Source organism: Cuculus canorus, chromosome Z (assembly GCF_017976375.1).
Source record: "Cuculus canorus isolate bCucCan1 chromosome Z, bCucCan1.pri, whole genome shotgun sequence".
In the NCBI taxonomy this organism is placed as follows: domain Eukaryota; kingdom Metazoa; phylum Chordata; class Aves; order Cuculiformes; family Cuculidae; genus Cuculus; species Cuculus canorus.
This window is the reverse complement of record NC_071441.1, coordinates 76,383,717-76,403,875: the sequence shown is the minus strand read 5'-3', so window position 1 is coordinate 76,403,875 and position 20,159 is coordinate 76,383,717. Positions and strand designations below refer to the sequence as shown.

Genomic DNA, 20,159 nt, shown 5'->3' with positions numbered 1-20,159 from the left:
GCTCCTGGCGGGTACATCCAGACTGCCTGTAGGGTGTTTATTGAGTTGGCTTTACAAGGTGTTTGACACAACCAACAGAAGCAAGACCCAGCCAAAAGGGATGGGGCCCAGCAAACGTGCACGTGCCCTCCACCTCTCCATGGAAGTTAGCAGAGGTTTCCCTTTACAAGATATAGGAGAGGAGGGCTCTTAGTTGTACCTCTCCTGAGAAGCCCTAGGAGAGGATGCACATTGAGAAGACTGAGCCCCAAGAGCCTCCACGTGAGCAGAGCTAATGACTGCATCTCCTCCAGCCTCACCAGCACCCAAAGGGTTATGGAGAGGAGCAGATAGTGACCGGGCTGAAGCAAGCTGTTCTGTATCACTGTCTATGGCCAAACTTTATAAAATAAATTCACAGATCTCAGCTGCTTTGGTGGATTGTTCTGGCACATGGAAACCCACGCACACACTGTCCACTCACTCAATGCCATTGCTCATCTCACTCTTTGTCTTTCTGGGACCATGAGCAGGGTTTCTGCTCCAGGGTGGGAGCAACTCCTTCTCAGGTACTTCAAATCTTGCCCTGGATGGTATTTTGGCCCTGGCCATTTCTCATCTGAAGAGGGGGAGAAGGCTCACTCTTTCAGGAGTTGCACTTGGTGGGGGCTGAACACATGAGAAGAAGAAGATAAGGAGTTCAGGGTGTTGGCTGAGTTTTGGAGAGAGCTGAAATGTAGACTTGGCTGAGCTCTGTACTTACAGAAATTGTGGTGGGAATGGTGGGTAATGACATGTCAGTGGATGGGTTGGGAGTAGTGAGGTTGAGCCGGATGGATGGAACATAACTTCATGCTGAAGAGGAGTTCATGGTGGGTGAGTAATGGGAAACAGAGAAGGCGGAAGGAAAAGTATGAGAAAGATGTGAGCTTGGGTACAGAAGGGGGATATGTCCCCAAAGGTGAATCCAGCCATGGGACTGCCAATGGGATTGCATCAGCAGCCATGGGTGTTTCTAATTCTCCAGCTAATATTTAGGCACAGATACTGAGCATTTGGCGGACAAGCATTGGCTCGTCTTTTCTCCAAATGTAGACAGAGGTAGAAGAAAACAGTTCTAAAGCTGGGCAGAAAAGGCAATCGGAATCATAGTCCTAGAATCAGAATGCTTTGGATTGGAAGGGACCTTTACAGGCCATCCTGTCCAACCCCCCTGCAGGAGCAGGGACAGCTTCCACTGGATCAAGTTGCTCAGAGCTTGGTACAGCTTCACCTTCAATGTTTCCAGGGATGAAGCCTCCACTGCGTCCCGGGATAATCTGTGCCAGTGCCTCACCGCTCTCATTGTAAGAAGTTTCCATCCTGAATCTCCCCTCCCTTATTTCAAAGCCATTACTCCTTGTCCTGTCACAACAGGTCTTGCTAAAAGTCTGCGACCAGCTTTCCTGGAGCCTCTTTCAGGACTGGAAGCTGCTCTAAGGTCTCCCCGGAGCCTTCCCTTCTCCAGACTGAACAACCACAACTCTCCCAGCCTGTCCTCTTACGGTAGGTACTCCAATTCTTGGATCATCTCCGTGACCTCCTCTGGACTCACTCCAACAGATCTATGTCCTTCCTTTGCTGAGGAGTCCAGAACTGGACACAGGACTCCAGGTGGGGTCTCATGACAACAGAACAGGGGGGCAGAATCCCCTCTCTTGCCCTGCTGGTCCCACTGCTTTTGATTCCAGTGTTCTGTACAGGATGTTATTTGAATTAATATGGTCTTAATCAAAATGGGTTTTTTAAGATAGAATACTGGTATAAGTGGAAGCTTACTGGGTACTTGCTCCTGTCCCAATTATTTCTAGTATTAATGATTATTATTGTAAGGAGATCATATCTATTTAAGTATCATAAGTCTATTTGATTTTGCCCTCGCCTCCACCCACTACTTAGTAATTGCTATACAAGGAAAGGAAACAGATATGTGTGTGTATGAGGGCGTTCTCTCTTTTTCCCCCAGCTTTTCCTTGATAATTTGATGGCATCTAATTTATACAATCAGGTTCATTGCTTTTCACATGTATCTGGCAAGTTTTCTCCAGTTATTTCTCATAGTCCTCCAGTTGAGTAGGGCAAATTTCTTTAAAGAACGCTAAAATCACATTGCAGAGCAGCAAAAGTTAATTGAGGAACCTTGGATCAAACTGAAAAAATGGAGGTTCTGTTGACTCGGTTTTGTAAAGATGCACTAGATAAAAAGTTCTTCATGTCCTCTTAAGTAGCTGTTGGCCAGAATGCAGGATCGGTCTAGGTCAGAGCTTTGATGTTGTTACTGGAGCTGGCTTGGAGTCTGCACGTGGCTTGGACTTCAGACAGGAATTTAGGCCAGTGACTGAGGATGATGGGAAGAAGAAACAGGAAAAAAAAAAGTGTAAGAAGTTTGCTTTTTCTAAGTTTACACCTTTTGCAACTAGCCTTGCCAAGTGCCGAGCGCGATCCTCACCTAGGCAATTCAGCAAGAGGTCATCTTCTGCCATACTCCTGGACCAGCATCTCTCCGTGGGTTAAACCCCACCAAACATCTGCTGAAGTCCAAGGAAGAAAAGACTCCTGTGGATTTCAAAGGGAACCCAGCTGGAAGACTTGTGCACTTGCTTAGCTGTGTTTGGTGTGCATGTCCTACCGAGCAGTGCCTTGGCGCGTGAACTTGAACTTGTGTAAAAGCAGCCAATAGAAGCTCTTAAGACAAAGACTCTGGACTTAAGACAAGGACTCCTCTGCCTTCTCAGCCAGGAGGAAGCTTTGCAGACATAACCTGCAGAAAAGCAAACATGTCCCTGCTTTCGCAGCTTTGTTTACAGAAATCATCAAGGCAAATATGTACGCTGTGTAAATGTGCTGCTTCTTTCCTGGTGATAGAGATGTTCTACCAGAGCAGCCGTTAGGGGTGTCCTTCTTTCCTGTTCATTTTTCAGTGTCCTTCACCTTCTGGCATATTATGTGAAGATGGGGGTGTAGACCATATTATTTCGGACTGAATAAGTGATAGGAAAAGAGGAAATGGCCTCAGGTTGCACCAGGGGAGGTTTAGACTAGATATTAGGAAAAAGATTCTTGTCTAAAGGAGCGGTGTTGTGCTGGCAGAGGCTGCTCAGCGAAGTGGTGGAGTCACGATTCCTGGAGGGGTTCAAAAACCATGTAGCTATGGCACTTTGGGACATGGTTTAGTAGGCGCGGTGGGGTTGGGCTGGTGGTTGGACTGGGTGAGCTCTAAGTCTTTGCCAACCTTAACAATTCCATGATTCTATTCTATGAACAAGTAGAAGAAAGTTTAAGTAAACAAAAGGAACTCTTCATCTGCTTTTCTGTGTATGCAAACTGCTCAGAAGACTGTGCTCCCTTTAGGTGTGTGCGCTGATCAGCTATGGAAGATCAAGGGCTCTGCAATTTGTCTCTGCTACTGACTTGCAGAGCACTCCTAAGGCAAAGCTTTTAAGCTTGTTGATTTTGGTGTGTTTGAATTTAGTTATTTGCATATTAACACATCGAGGATTACAGCTTTGCCCGATCAAGGAAAGCTGAGTCATGCTGCTCTCGCTCTCGTCCTCTCTTGGTTTGTACTCTGATGATACTCTCAGCGGCGAGAGCGAGTGATGATTCTCATGTGGGCTCGTGACCCTCAACGACAAAGTCAGCATTAATGAACAATTTGTAGAGCGAGCAGCAAGCTTTCTGAATAACCATAGTCATAGGTAAACCAACCAGAGTGTAGAACCATAGAATCACAGAGTCATAGAATCATAGAGTGGTTTGGGTTGGAAGGGACCTCAAAGCCCATCCAGTCCCATCCGCTGCCATGGGCAGGGACACCTCCCACTGGATCAGGGGCTCCAAGCCCCATCCAACCTGGCCTTTGTTAACAGACCCTGTATTCTGAAACTTAGAGAGAAATTTCAAGCTTTATTATCCAATAGGTAGTTTAAGATTTGCCTTTGGAAATTTTCTCCGTTGCAATGCATGAATAATACATAATCCAGTTCTTCCGTGGGTGTTTCTTTGGTGGGTTTATTCAAAGAACTGACACATTTGGCTGTTTCACAGAGATCTGCAGAGCAGGGGTCTTCTTCTCATTAACATCTGCAGATTTTATGGCATAAGACTAAGGTGGTTTCAGTATACTTAGCTCCAGCTAAGCTGTATGTGGCCTTTCTCTTGATAATTCGGTAGGATACATCTGTTTTCAGCCAAACACAGGACACAGAAAGCCATATGGAAAGGAGGAAAAGAGTCAACCTGATTTGCCTTAAGGTTTGGTCCAAGTCTTGTGTCATTCCTTACTTTATCTGAGACGGTTTGCCTGTTTGCAATAATTAGGACAGCTGGCTAGGAGAGGAGGAACAGCATAGCCTGGAAAGCCTTACTTTATTGGTCCCCTTTCCTCATTTTTCATTCTTATTACAAGTCACGTCAGAAGAAAAGGATTCTAAATGTTTGCACTTTGTGTCTTCTTTATATGTTTTGCCATAAACATCCTAAAATTTCGCGAAGCAGCTGCAAAACAACCTAGAGCAGGACGGACATAGATAGGAAAAAACAATAATCAAGCAATAAAAAGCGATCTGATTTTTGTTTTAGACACAGGTCAGCTCTGGGTCAGGCTGCCTTACCCATCCCTGTGGGCAGCATGAGGTCTCATGATACTTTTGCACGGATTTGCAAAAGTCGCCAGATTCTTTGTGTTCGCTGCTGGGCTGGATGGGATCACCGGGAAGGCAATGAGCTGTATAATTTATGTTGGAATGTCAGCATCCGAGCAGGCGTAAAATTACAACTCGTTATCGCAGTCCAAGGAGCAGGGTCTTGGGTTTCTTGGACAGTTGCGGTCATCTTTCAGTGAGGCTGCTTTTGGGGACTGCTGAAAATTTTACCTGGTGGAGCAGGGTAGCCTGGTGATTTCAGCATGGGAAGCAAAGGCTGTGCCGTCCTTGATCCTGGAAGGACTGCGTGGTCTTTCAGTTCCTGAACACAGCTGTTGTGTTGAATTTATCCTGCCCAGATTTTTGCAGCTTGGAAAATGTCGATGTGAGGCAATCAGTACCTCCCATGTCAGGGACTTGCGCTGACCCACCCGGGATCTTACAGCATCCACCGAAGGGGTGGCGTTACACTGGGAAATGGGGAAGAAGCAAACGCCGAGCACGCTTTGAGTTGGGTTTATCCCGGCATCCTTGCTTTTGAAGCTGTATCTAGTGAAACCGCTTGATTGCTCGTGGGAGCTGGTGCTGGCAGTCAGCTGCCGGAGCTGGGGCAGCCCCGCGTGGGGGGCGAGGAGGGTTGTAAAGCATTCCCTGTGCGAGGCGTATTGTTCCTCCGGAGACCCAGCCTGACCTTTGATGGGATGTGAATGGAGTGGCTGTGAAAAAAACGATCCCGAATAAACCTGGGGGAGGGGGAGGGATGCCAGGAGACGGAGAGCACAGGGGTCAGACCCACAGCAGGTCCAGCCTATCGCCCCAGCCCTGTGCGGCACAGATCGGGGAGCTACGGGCTGTGCTGATACTAGAAACATTAGAGATAGCGAAAAAAAAAACCCAAAGTCTCTTTCTCTTTGTTTTTTTCACTTGTCTAATGCACAACCAAACTCCTAACTATGGGGATCTGTGCACAGATGCGTCTTGGTGTTTATCCTGGGCTGCATCCAAAGCCGCGTGGCCGGCAGGGCGAGGGAGGGGATTCTGCCCCTCTACTCCTCTCTTGTGAGACCTCATCTGGAGTCCTGTGTCCAGTGCTGGAATCCTCAATGTAAGAAGGAGATGGAGCTTTGGAACAGGTCCAGAAGAGGCTACAAAGACAATCGGAGGGCTGGAGCACCTCCTGTTAGAGGACAGGCTGAGACAGTTGGGGTTGTTCAGCCTGGAGAAGAGAAGGCTCCGGGGAGACCTTAGAGCAGCTTCCAATACCTGAAGGGGCTACAGGAAAGCTGAGAGGGACTATTCGTAAAGGCTTGTGGGGATAGGACGAGGGGGAATGGGTACAAACTGGAGAGGGGCAGATTTAGACTGGACATTAGGAAGAATTTCTTCACCATGAGAGTGGTGAGGTCCTGGCCCAGGTTGCCCAGGGAAGCCCCATCCCTGGAGGTGTTCCAGGCCAGGTTGGATGAGCCTTGGGCGGCCTGAGCCAGTGGAAGGTATCCCTGCCCATGGCAGGGGGGTTGGAACTAGGTGATCTTTAAGGTTCCTTCCAACCCAAACTATTCTATGATTCTATGATGTGCCAGAAGGTGTGATGTTTACTTCAGGACACGTTTCAGTCACTTTGGGACATGGTTTAGTAGGCACGGTGGTGTTGGGCTGAAGGTTGGACTGGATGAGCTTAAGGTCTTCTCCAGCCTTAATGATTCCATGATTCTATGTTAACCTCAATATGTGGAGATGTGGAGCAGCAGGAGACATGCATTTGGGAGCCTACGTTTAGCTGTGTGAAGGGCCAGATGCCCGAGGTGAACGCTCATGGAAGTGAAAGTGTTCCAGCCTGTTCCTCCTCTCTTGTGAGCTTATGTCCTTCACCCTTTCCCTTGTAGACAGCATCTGGATGTGAAAGGGACCAGCCATTGTTTGTCCTTGCAGGTGGATTGCCCTGCTAGAGGCACCAGCCCTCGCAGTGGAGCTGTATCCAAGGGGCAGCATGGGAAGAAATTGCACTTAAGTGCCTGGACAGGTTGCTTCTCTGATTTAACTCAAAATGCCTCACTTATGAGAGTGCGGCAGCTGTAGTGCTCTTGTCCTGTAGACTGTTGCTGCTACAGAAAGGGATTTCAAAACAAAATAAGAAGGCATACATGTAAATGACTTCTGGTTTCTGTGTCTCCCAACACAGGATGGAAGGTAACCCAACAGGAATATAGAACAAAACTGCTCTGGGGTGCAGAATAAATGTAGTTTTTCTTTCCTAGTCATCCATTCCTTCCAGTACTCCAAGAAAAGTTGGGAGGTGCCTCTTGATCTTCAGGGACAGGATGAGGGGGAATGGTTTGAAGCTGAAAGAGACACAGTTAAGATGAGATCTTCAGAAGAAATATTTCCTGTGAGGGTGGGGAGGCCCTGGCCCAGGCTGCCCAGAGCAGTGGTGGCTGCCCCAAACCTGGAGGTGTTCCAGGCCAGGTTGGATGGGGCTTGGAGCCCCTGATCCAGTGGGAGGTGTCCCTGCCCAAGGGAGGGGGTGGGACTGGGTGGGCTTTGATGCCCTTTCCAACTCAAACCATTCTGTGGTTCTATGATTGCTGGGCTTTTCATAGGAAAAGGTTAACTAAGTAAATTTCATGTAAATCTTCCACAGCTTGGAGGTGTTTACTGTGTTTGCAAAGTCCCTCTACTGCTGCTGGATTTGTGCCACCAATTTGTGTCTCAGAGAGGCAGAGCATAGAGAGGTTTCCCTAAATTTGGTGATGCGGCTGCTGGGAAAACCTCAGTTAGTGATGAGATTTGGGTAAGTTTTCTTGAAAATATTCATCATAACTATTGAAGTCAGCCAAAGGTGAAGCATTTCAGGAAAAAAAAATACTTTCAATGGAGGAGAAAACATTAATGCAGGAAGTCAACAGAGAAGAGTTAGTTTATCCTAACTTGTCCTGGCTAGCCTGGTGCAGCAGCAATGATCTTTTCAGAGCCCACTGTGTTCACTGCAGTAGCCACAGAAAGCGAGTAACACAAAATCTTGCTTTTATCCAGCCAAAATTAATGGTATTGCTGTGGCTGGAAGAAAACATGTTGGGAAAGAAAAGTTGATGCTTTTGGTACCGTCCCCTGCAAAGCATGTCTTACAGCCATTGTGGGGAAGGGGCAGACAAAAAAAACCCTTTACTGGTATCTCAATATGGATTTTTTTGTCTTGTAATATCTGCTCTGCCAAAAAAGAGGTGATCCCTTGGGCACTGTTGAAACAACATTCTCACTGATAGTCTAAAGCTAGAAGTAAACCTCTAGTGTTGTATGATGAGCATCAGCTTCAACAGAGCAGATATAGAAGGCTCCCAGTGCTTAGGAAGGGCTCCAGGAAAGCTGGGGAGGGGGTCTGGATCAGTGAGTGCAGGGACAGGACGAGTGGGATGGTTTGAAGCAGATTGACATGAGATCTTAGGAAGAATCACAGAATCATAGAATCGTAGAATCACCAGGTTGGAAAGGACCCACTGGATCATCGAGTCCAACCATTCCTAACACTCCCTTAAACCATGTCCCCAAGCACTTCATTCACCCGTTCCTTAAACACCTCCAGGGAAGGTGACTCGACCCCCTCCCTGGGCAGCTGTTCCAGTGCCCGATGACTCTTTCTGTGAAGAATTTTTTTCTGATATCCAACCTTAACCTCCCCTGACGGAGCTTCAGGCCATTCCCTCTTGTCCTGTCCTCCGTCACTTGGGAGAAGAGCCCAGCTCCCTCCTCTCCACAACCTCCTCTCAGGTAGAGAGCAATAAGGTCTCCCCTCAGCCTCCTCTTCTCCAGGCTAAACAACCCCAGCTCTCTCAGCCGCTCCTCGTCAGACGTTCTCCAGCCCCTCACCAGCTTCGTTGCTCTTCTCTGGACACACTCCAGAGCCTCAACATCCTTCTTGTGGTGAGGGGCCCAGAACTGAACACAGTACTCAAGTTGCGGTCTCACCAGTGCTGAGTACAGAGGGAGAATCCCCTCCCTGGACCTGCTGGCCACACCGTTTCTGATCCAAGCCAAGATGCCATTGGCCTTCTTGGCCCCCTGGGCACACTGCTGGCTCATGTTCAGTTGCTGCCAACCATTACCCCCAGGTCCTTCTCTTCCGTGCAGCTCTCCAGCCACTCTTCCCCCAGTCTGTAGCACTGCATAGGGTTGTTATGCCCCAAGTGCAGGACCCGGCATTTGGCCTTGTTAAACCTCATCCCATTGGCCTCGGCCCATCTTTCCAGCCTGTTCAGATCCCTTTGCAGAGCCTCCCTACCCTCCAGCAGATCGACACTTCCACACAGCTCAGTGTCATCTGCAAACTTGCTGAGGGTGCACTCAATGCCTTCATCCAGGTCATTGATAAAGACATTGAACAGAGCTGGACCCAGCACTGAGCCCTGAGGAACTCCACTTGTGACTGGCCTCCAGCTGGAGTTAACTCCATTGACCACCACTCTCTGGGCCATCCAACCAGTATTCAACCCAGGAGAGTGTGCGCCCATCCAGGCCAGAGGCTGACAGTTTCTGAAGCAGAATGCTTCAGAAAAAAAATGCTTCAGAAAAAAAAAAAAAAAAAAAAACCAGAAATGTTTTGCTGTTCAGGTGGTGAGGCCCTGGCCCAGGTTGCCCAGAGCAGTGGTGGCTGCCCCATCCCTGGAGGGGTTCAAAGCCAGGTTGGATGGGGCTTGGAGCCCCTGATCCAGTGGGAGGTGTCCCTGCCCATGGCAGGGGGTGGAGCTGGATGGCCTTTAAGATCCCTTCCAACCTAAACTAGTCTATGATTCTGTAAAGGGATTTTCCTGCAGCTCTAAAGGCACTTGGTGGTGTGTGGGTGGAAGGAAGAAGCCTCTCTCTGCAACATAGCCTGGAGAGGACTTGGAATGAAAGTTCTGGATAAGGGCACCTCCTTGCCAGCATCTACGTGGCTGCTGCTGTGCCTTCATGTCCTCTTTCTGCTGGTCTCAGTGACCTGCACGAGAGAGATGAGATGTCCATACGCTGTTGTCCTGGCAAGGCATGTCGAAGTTTGTGTTAGATCAGTAACAAGACTTCACTGATTTTTACAAAGCCCTTTATTTTTTGTCTTAAGGCTTATAAAAACTGTTACTCAAATCTGAAATGTTTAAAACTTTACATATGTACAGTACAAGAAATAAATTATGTTTTAAGTCATACAAAAACCACAATATACAAATAGGGCTTTGAAACCACTCTAAGTATGGCACGGTGACAAGTCACAGACACTCACCAAAGGCTTCAGTTATTGAAGCCTTTGCATAAAACCATGAAAAAAAAAAAAAAGGGTCTCCAAATGTGCTTGCTTTGGTTGGAGTGAAGCTCTACAAAAACTCAGAAAATTGCAGGCCTCAGAAGGATTTTATAAGCCTTCAGAACTTAGTGCGCCATCTGGCAACACCATTTTTTGAGGCTGCCTTTCTGTATCCCCAAAATTCAAGAGCTGTCACACCAAGTTTCCTTCTAAACAAAGTGGGGGGGGAAAAAAAAAACCAAATAACAAAATCTAGTTCACCTCTGACAACGTCCCCTCTGCTGTAGCAAACAGGACAGCTGTTGCTTGGCAAAGCCAAGTTCATCCAGCACCAGGGAGTCCAACCGGCATATTGTGGCAATGAGGATAGGATGTCGTCTGTTTGGCTCAGTTAAATACTTGGCACAAAAATAAGACCTTAGTAATGCATCGGTACTACAACAGCGTCTGAACAGAGGTGAACACATTCTCAGTAGTTAAAAGGACTGGTGCAAAGCTCTTCTGAAGCAGCATAGCTCATCATCTTCCTCCTCCCCGACCGTCAGCAGAAGAGCAGCTGCCCTTTGCCTCTTCCAAAGACATCCACTCATGGAAGCGGGCAGTCCAGCTGCAGACGCTGGGGAGTGAGGAGCAGCTTCCAGCACCATCATCTGCCATCTGCACCATGTTCTGCTCTAGGTACAGGGAGGACGGAGTACTACCTTCTTCTAAGGCAATATACAGAGATTTCAGTATCAGCCAGACACAGAACGGATTATTTTTAAGGCAAGCAAAGGACAACGTGTAGATAAGTGGCATTGTGCTTATTCCCAACCCTCCCCTGAACAACCCCATGCACTCGACCTGTGCTGGTCTCATCTTCTCACAGCCCACATTGCTACTGGACCCACAGTAACATCTACACTAGATGCTAATTTGTTCTTGGCAGCTCTGTTGCCCACAGTCTTATGGGCAGTTAACATGGTTATCTTCTCAACTCCACTGGCAGGCAGACCAGAAGATCATTGCTGAGGTCTAGATCTGTGGAGATCTCATCCACAGTCCTGGTTAATGAGAACAGGGAAGAAATGCAGGGTGTAACAGGCCAAGATAAGGTTAAATGCACAAACCAGGCTCCCTGGGGAAGCGAGAATGTAGTTTTAGTTATTCTAGGTCTAGGGCTGTGGTCCATAAATTGCTCCTCAGTGTCTTGCATCTGATCCAAGATGTTTTGTCATGAAGAGCTAGTTGCTTTAAGTGCTAGCAAGACAGATTTTTGCCAGGGCATTTTTCCACCTGTGTGGTCTTCATGCATCTAGGTTGCTCAGTTGTGAGTCTTTAGAGAAGTCTTCAGAGCGAATTTGAGACAGATCTGGGAAAAGCACAGAGGAAAAAAAATATCTAGGTAAATACAGAAGTTAAGAGGAGTAATAAATAATTCCTAAGAAACTCTAGGACACTAAGAACAGGTTTAGACAGTAAAAGCCGGTATTTTATTCTGTCAAAGCAGCACTTTACCCAGTAGCTACGCAATGAGAGCCTGAAGCAGAAATTATGCAGGCAAGCAGGCTGCAAAGAGAAATTACAGGTCCTGACGCTACGCTCTGCCTGATCAAGATCCGTCCAGGGTGGACAGATGTCTGCAGACTCAATCTCCAAGTAGGGAACTATAACATTCCAGTGATTTGGCAGGAATAGAGAGCTAAACAGCAAGTAATTTCTCATGATCTCTGGGAGGAAGGATCATTTCCTAGAAACCATAGTGCGTTGGAGTTCGGATGTGCTCCTCTGCCTCGTGCAAAAGCTGTGCTCCACAAGTAAGGCAGGAAGGGCACATCTGCCAGCAATTCTGTTTTATGGGGCCACAGAGCAGCATTTATTGTACCTGCAGGAATATTTACTTGACTCCAGGCTTGTGGCAAAGCAACAAGTTTTTGCACAGGAGTTTCATTCACAGAACTGTTTGCTACTGTATGTAGCACAGCGTGCTGGTTTCTGCCAAACCTGGAACGGTACCAGCTTGCATTTCTGAGCTGAGCTCTGCCACCCAAGAAAGTTGTGCAAAGCCTGACTTCCACAGGGCTTTGCTAGCCCTAACAAGCACTTTATTTCCAGATTAGAAATGACAAAGCTCTACATTTACAAATTGAAATTTAAGAGAGGCCAAAAGGCTGGGCTTCGTCTGAAGGGGACTATCACTTAGTCAAATGAACAGGGACATGACTAGAGGCAGTCTGAAGCAATCAAGCTGCCACTGCTGGGACCAGACTTACTGGAAGGTATACTCCGAGGACTGATCCTGGGTGTCTGGGAAGTCCCCCAGAGGTTAAGCCAGGCTGAGATGCTCTAGCAAGGGCTGAGTTTTTGCACTCTCCTGTACCACAGGAGATTAACATAGAGAGGAAGCAGTAGGAGCCAGTACTGTAACATCAGCTGTCTTCCTCATGTAGTTGAGCTCAAATTTTAATTAAGAGATTTCTTGGCAGCTCAAGATCTTTTACCAGGCTGAAACAATCTTTGAAGCGATTCCCTGCACTCCTAGCTTTCTTTTGTTTCACAGGGCAGTAGCATTTAAGAGATGCCTCTTGTTCCTGTAGGAAGCCTACAGAAAAGCTGGGGCAAGGCTCTTGATCAGGGACTACAGGGATAGGATGAGGGGAATGGAGATTGAGATGAGATTTTAGGAAGAAATGTTTTCCTGAGAGTGGGGAGGCCCTGGCCCAGGCTGCCCAGGGAAGTGATGGCTGCCCCATCCCTGGAGATGTCCAAGGCCAGGTTGGATGGGGCTTGGAGCCCCTGATCCAGTGGGAGGTGTCCCTGCCCATGGCAGGGAGTTGCAACTGCATGGACTTTGAAGTCCCTTCCAACCCAAACCATTCTATGATTCTGCAATTCCATGGTACATTTTCCATGGTACATTATTACAAGGATTTGGGTATTGGCAGCCCCTCATTTTTAGCATCTACAATGACAGCAAGCAGACAGGTTCTTTATGCCCAGCCATTATGGTAGTAAGTATGTAAAGGTACAAGATGATAAACCAAGATCAGAGGCGAGGATAATAATCACTTTGTGATATTACCAGTGATAGTTAAGGCATACATGAAAACTAAGTCTAATAGCTGGGAACCTGGGCTAGAATTTATTAACTTCTTTCAAAAGAAAAAGATGTCCCAGGAGTCTTAAAAAAAACCCGAAAAAACTGGCTTCACTCATCCCAACCCAGTCACATGCCAATTTTCCCTACCTTTTTTGCCATTCCTCTGGGCACTTAACAAACCAGAGCTCTTTACCAGGAGATATGCTGGTCAGCTGGGAATCCTCCACACAAAATGCAAACCTAGGAGACAGAATCAGAAGTCAAAAGAAAGTATTGTTACATCCACGATTAACAAACAACGTGTAATGTGGATTGCAGCTAATTCTAGGATAAGTTGTTTGATTTGACGTCATTCCTGTGGAGTGTCTTTGTACACCACTGTCCTGTTGAAAGGCTGTTTTATTTCCTACTTTAGTATTTTATTTGGAGATCTTTGCTTCTGCTACGCTTATGTTTCATAGACTGTAGAAACTAGGAGGCAGAATACCTTATGGATGATAGGAGATGCTTATTTAAAGCTCTGAGAGATGTGGGAAGATTGTCAATGTCAACTGCTGTTCTTTGACAGATCTGGGTTGCCTTCAGAATATTAACAAGAGATGTGGGGGTGCAGTGCTATATATTTAGCAGCTTTACTTCTTGTTGGTTGCTCAAAGACATTTCCAGTTACAGAGACCTCAGAGGGATTAAGAAATTGGTGTCACCATGTTACAGTTTTAGTTCTAGCTCATTGTGCCAAACCAGCATATTATGCGTGTAAATAATAGCCATACCCATCTGCATTTCAGTATTTTTGGTGCTGTCAGTACCTTAACCCTCCAGGTGTGACCTGAATCACCTTGAAACAGTCTAATTTAGTCCGCAAGACAGTGTCACAGTATGTAAATAACATCTAGGATCTGATCTGCATTGACTAGTTTTGCAAAAAAAGCCTAGTTTTCCACCTCATGCTGGCGTATAACCCACTCTCCTATACCATGAGTGAGCATTAGCTGGTGCTAAAAGACCGCTAAAGATGACAGTTCAGGATACAGTTCAGTTCAAAACCCCAACTTTTCTTGCTAGAGCCTGAGTACTTCTTGTGATTGAAGCTTTGGGTCACTTCACGCACAGTCTAACAGAACTGTTACCTCTGTTGTGTTTCCCCAGACTTCACACGTATGCGTCTGATATGCAGCTCCTGGGAGGACTTCACAGGCCGATACCAGTAGCTCTTCAGCTCTTTCCACAGGTCATACCATGACTGAGATGTTCCCTCCCAGGTGAGCTTTATTTTTAGAAGTTCACCCATGTCCTCCTCAGTATAGACCAGGAAGGTGTTGGTGGCATTTAGGCCAATTTGATCAAGCCTGAAAGACAAGCAGAGACTCAACATTTCTTCCTTATGGAAGCATGCCAGAGGCTCATTTATTCCAAGCAAGAAGTTAAACAGAGCCCTTTGCAGCTTATCAAGTGCACCATGTTCAACTGCCACCAGTTAATTACTGATTACACTTAAGAAAGTGAGCTCGGATAGCTGGTTCAATATAATGCATCATGTACTTGGCTCAGCCATCCTTTCACAGCTTAAAGGTGAATTTCGTGCCTTGTGTTTCCTCTGGGAGAGGCTAAAGGAGGTCAACAACGCCTCCAGAGATATGGGTACATTCAGACTACATTCAAATTGTAAAAGGCAAAAGCAAAACAAAGCATTCCAACAATGAGCCATGAACATTTGTATACAGAGGACCGGGCACATCAAATGGCTGTCTCCACCGTAAATGATAATTAAGCTACTGTACTGAAAGTGTTCTGAGTAGTGATGAGGTGAGGCTATGAGGCTCAGGTGAAATGCTAGAGCTACCAAAGGTAAGAGAATGATGCCACCTTGTTTAGCCCCAGTGGCTTTCTTAATCGGGTAAGCACAACAGCCAGCTTACTTACATTTCTAAAGAGAGAGGTTCAGAGTCTCCATTGGTGCCATGAAGGGTGACAGAGAAAGTGGGATCAGCCTCCCCCAGGCTATTGTAGCTGAAGACGTGCATTTTCATCTGATAATGGTAGACTGGAGAGAGACAAGGAGGGCATAGATGGAATCAACTTTGTTGAGAGACAACACTGCTCAGCATCAGTGAAACAGAGTTGGCCAGCAAAGGCAAGACCGTTTCTTTATTGAGATACTATTGATCACAGTTTTCCTGTGCTCGCTGATAACAAAGCTGACACTGACACAACAAACAGCAGGTCCACCAAACTTTATACTACTCTAAGATTAGGGTGGTCATGCAAGTATGCCAGGTAAACCATAGCCCTGCTCAGAAGTCAGAGCATCCTCAGGGCCAGAGCCCTGTCGATCTCACGTGGCAGATGGAGCACAGGAATGCTGCAAAGCAGCAATGCAGCCAGGTGAAAGCAGGAGAGCAATGCCTGCTGCTCCACTGCATTGAGGTGATGCTGTTCTTCTGCCTATACATCTTCCCCAACGCTAACTTTGCGAATTCACTCCCAGAGGTGGTCTTTTAAAGTGGGAAAAGAGGAAAAACATACCTTTGAATGGCATGTCAGCTCTTGTTTTTAAGTACATTTTGCTGTTCCTTTTGCTCCTTGTCTTCCTGGCATTGTAGCCAATGCCATTGCAGCGGTTCTTCCGGCAGCTTAGGCAGATTCCCTTCTTGAAGCGACTGGAATCGGTACACTGGAACGCGAAGCTCTGTTTATCTTGGTTCACAAGAGAGTCCACAAAGAGGTGCACAGACCGCTCATGTTCACATTTAACAACTTCACCTATTGCTAGAGAAGCAGAGTTGTGTTTTGTTTAAACAGTTGTCACCCCAGCAGCCAAAAAGAGACAGTGAGCTCTATCTTTTTGTAGCCCAACGTGAGCTGAGCATGGCTAAACTTGAACATTTTTAAAACACCAGCAATTCAAGGGTTAGTGCAAGACACTCAAAGAGAACTTGTAATTTAGTGTCTACCATGAAAAAAGACTTAAAGAGAATTCTAGACCTAGCAAAAGACAATCATAGTTTATGATGAGATGTTAAAGTGAGAACATGCCACTTCAGAATTAAAAGCAAGTCTAGTTTCTAGCAACCACCTCAAGTAGTACAGGCAGTCTAGAAGGGAAAAGTGTTTTTCTCTGCTCTTGTAAGTCAGCTCATCTCCCAGCATCACCCCAAGTCTGTTTGTGAGGAATCTACACCAGCCAGAGGCAAAAAAAGTAAAGAGAACTTACTTCCATAAGCAATTGCTCCCAAGACATCACTTAATCCACAGCCAGGCTGGAAGTCTCCCCCATTGGGGTAGATGTCAAGATGTCCCACAGGCATCTGGATCCCGATACTAACACCTAGTGTTTCCCTTGTGTAGGTGTGAAGGACATCCACAAAGTTAGCATCATCTGGGGAGAGGCGCTTGCTAGGGTCCACTCCTTCAAACATTGGCCCAGCTGGATCCAAGCCTGGTGGCAGAGACAGTATACAAGACATTAGGTAAGATATTGGGTTATTTTATGTGGAATACAGCCAAAAGCGTGCTGCTAGCAGCCCTCCTAACCTACACAGAGAGTCCCTGCCTCATTGCAGAGACCCCCAAGATCTCTTCATCATGGGCTCACTGAGGGAACAAATCAAGATGTGCCACAACACCTTTTAAGCAAAACTACCCAGTAGTAGCACCATCTATTGACAGTGAGGGCTTCGGATTGTCTGTAGGACACAAAAAGTCTTTGCTAGGTCACAGGGAAGAAAACTTTCAAGAAGAGAGCATATGATTGAACTCCAGAAGAGGTCTAGCACCCCACAGAGACTGTCAGTAGCTAAAGCTGACTTGGCTACATTTGGTCTGTTTTCAGACCTGGCATATGGAGGGACTAACAAAAGTTTAAGCAGCAGCCAGGTTATTCCTGCATCTGAGATCCCATGATGGGTCTGGGACTTTCTGCAAACCTCTGAGCCTCACCTCAACGTGAAGCTGTGCCTCTGAGCCATTCCCCAGCTTGACTGTCAGGTGATTTTATTCCTGCTTAAACAAATGCAGATTTTTATGGCTCTCACTGCCAGTGTCACATTTAAATGCTCAATGCAATCCCTGGTACCATACCCTACGTTCTTGCATGTTGAAATCAGCTTTTCTTTGGAGTCAGCAGCACTCTCTTTGAGATACTTTCAGAACGAGAGATTAGGAATGGGCTGGGGTTTTTTTTACCAAATATCCCATGGGACAAACTGCACCCACTAGCTCTCACTTCCAGTCATTTATGAGCTATAATTACAAAACAGCATTGCTCAGAAGCTTAGGATTTCAACAGTAAGAGCTTGATATGGACTTGTTTTGAACCCACATTTAACTTCAAATTTACCCAAGATGAGATTGTCCTTTGAATGGTTTTTCATTGAATTCCCCCTACATTTGGGGTTCAAAATCAAGATGCTTTCTCATGTGAAGAGACCCATGCTTCCCGCTGTCACTACACGTAGGAAACTTGTCATTTCTGAACAAGAAAGCCCCAAACAACATTGCAGTAACACAGGAAATGAGCCTTTTCGGGGAAACCCACTGCTTGCTGAGGAAAGGTAAGAGATGGTTTAAAAAGTCACTTGCCTGTAATTCTGCCTATTGTCCCATGGACATGGTTACCAGCAAAGCCAGCAACGTGAGCGCCCAGGCTGTACCCAATCAGGTGGACGTTCTCAAGCTGGAAGAGCGGGTTTTCCTGCAAGGAGATAAAAAAGATAAGATAATTTGCACCCCTGTCTTTCAGGGCACCTGGCACCTGTCCTATCTGCAGGACTCTAAAGTCCAATTCTAAGACGAGATTGGAGGGAGGGAGCAGACAAGCATGCTTCATTCTTTACTTCGGCAAGACAAGTACAAGTTGAACAGTTTGGATGGCACTTGTGGTTTGCCGCCAACCACAGCACCCAGGTTCTAACCCCAGTTACAATATTCTTTGCTTAAGCACCACTTGGAGCAGCTGCCAGCTGATCCCAGTACCGTCTGTGGACTCCAGTGCCAAGTGTAGCAACATAAGCCTTCTCCTTCTCCTTTTCCAACCTCCTGCCAAGCCAAAGCTAACTTTGAACGCCCAGCTCCTGAGTTAATGTTGCTTGGACAGGAGGAAGGACTCCTAAATTTCAAGTTCACTTCAACATCACTGATCCAACCACACTGCAAAACAGCATCTCCCAGGAAAGCACCAGAGCACTCGCTCAGACAAGGGCTGAGTACAGCACCTTCGGGATGAGCCATCACCCCACCAAGCCTTGGGGTTTGGATTACAACAGAGCCTTCCCCAGTCGTGAGCACTGAAGCTGCTGCATGCTCCATTCCCTTGTGCAACAATCCCTCGTGGAGCATTACAACAGAGACTGATCTTGCACATTACCTGTAACCAGTCAAGCAGCCTTGCTATGCTTTTTCCAACAACCTGTGTGTTGTTCACAGCATCAGTATAGAGCTGGTGGGCAAGCGACAGCCAATCCACCACGACCACGTTGGCATCCTTCTCCCTCTCCTGAAGAGCGGATACCAAGCTGCCCAGCCAGGTTTCGAACATGCCACTCATCTAGAGAGAGATTCAGGTGTTAGTTTCCAGCTCACAGGACCGACCAAGATTACACATTCACAGAGGAGTTGTTTGCATATCATTTACATATTCTGCTCCAGCTGGAAGCTGCTCCTCTGCAAGCCCTGCCACTTCTCAGCACTGCACTAATGGTGTAAGAAAAACAGGTTTTGAGAGACTCTGGATGTAATTAGCTGCCTTGCCTTTTAAGGCAGGAGGGAGAGGCATTCATTACATGCCACCTTATCGCTGTTTTTCTCAGGAGTTTCAGAAATTCTGATGGATTGCAAAATTATTTTCCAGCCCTGGCACCTCTGTCTGCACAAGCCCTGGTAGGATTGGTAAGTCCCCTAGTGCCACACACTCAGCCACATGCAATGCAGGAGAAGAAAGCTCAATAAGGGCTGTCCGCTCTCTGTTTCTTTATTAAGGAGATCATGTCGCATAAGTCAAGAGTGCAGGCACACCGCTACGATTACAAGAAAGTCTACACGCACATCAAGCCAAGAGGCGCCTTTGCAGTGGTCAGTGAGCTGAATTTTAAGGAAAATCTCAAGTTCCCTTTAGCACATCCCCATTATGCAGGCATAAATCATCTAGTTTGGTAAAGACACATCAGATCATCGAGACCAACCAACGTGGATATGATTTTGGGCAGCCGTAAACGAGTTGGGCAATTTCACAGAGTTACTACTCAAATCGCACCGCGCTGGAGACCTCAGGTGCAGCCGCTAAGAGTCTGCAGCGCTCGGAAGGGGAAAAGCTGTCCCAAATTCCATACAACCCAGCAATGCAGCGCATTTGCAGCACAATTTGCTGTCTTGAAGCAGACAGACAGACCGTTTGCTGTCTTGAAGTGGACAGACGGACCGCTTGCAGCACAGTTTACTGTCTCGAAGCGGACAGACCGACCGTTTGCTGTCTCGAAGCGGACAGACAGTTTGCAGCACAGTTTGCTGTCTCAAAGCGGACGGACGGAACGCCAAGCATCGCTTAGAGCCACATCGGATCATCTTACCGTCCAGCCATGGATGATGAAGAAGGTCTTGGCCGTCAGGTTGAACTTGCAATCCTCCAGACACTTGTCCTGCCCGACGATGAGCGCACAACCATCCTCTTCGGTGTCCAGCGAGGAGCGGACATTGAACTTCACCTGCTTCTTCGGAGCCGGTGCACGCTCCCGTTTGTCCTCCAGCAGCTCGGTGGCATCTGCGAGAGGGAGAGGAGAAAGGGTGAGCGAAGCGCCCCGGGGCTCCATCCTCGCCCGGGACAGCGGAGCCGCTGCGGGCTCCATCCCCGCCGGGGCCCGGGGACCCCCCCCCCCCCCTCACCTGCTCCCGGGGCGGCGGGGCAGCAGCTGAGGGCGGCGCAGAGCAGGAGGACGAGCCGCCGCATGGCTCGGGGAGGACGGACGGACAGACGGACGGGCGGGCAGCGGCCGCTTTAAGGGCCCGCGCGGGGCGGTGCTCGTGGCACCACCGGGACGGGCCCGGGCTGAGCCGCCATTGGCCACGCCCCCCGTGACGTCACCGCGGCATGAATGGGAGGGGGCGGGGCCTGAGGGGAGAGGAGGAGAGGGGAGATGGGGAGAGGAGGTGAGAT

The 20,159-nt window shown here is 47.5% G+C and overlaps 1 protein-coding gene across 1 annotated transcript; it reads right to left on the bottom strand.

Annotated features, from left to right (window-relative positions):
* Positions 1–9,740: 9,740 nt before the first annotated feature.
* LIPG (lipase G, endothelial type) lies at positions 9,741–20,038 on the bottom strand. The gene is made up of 10 exons (XM_054055253.1): positions 19,889–20,038; positions 19,576–19,766; positions 18,378–18,557; positions 17,594–17,705; positions 16,227–16,451; positions 15,539–15,781; positions 14,936–15,056; positions 14,143–14,361; positions 13,160–13,252; positions 9,741–11,284 (listed from the first exon to the last, which is right to left on the bottom strand). Exons 1-10 carry the CDS (start codon positions 19,950–19,952, stop codon positions 11,263–11,265), a joined length of 1,470 nt encoding a protein of 489 aa, XP_053911228.1. The 5' UTR covers positions 19,953–20,038; the 3' UTR covers positions 9,741–11,262.
* Positions 20,039–20,159: the final 121 nt, after the last annotated feature.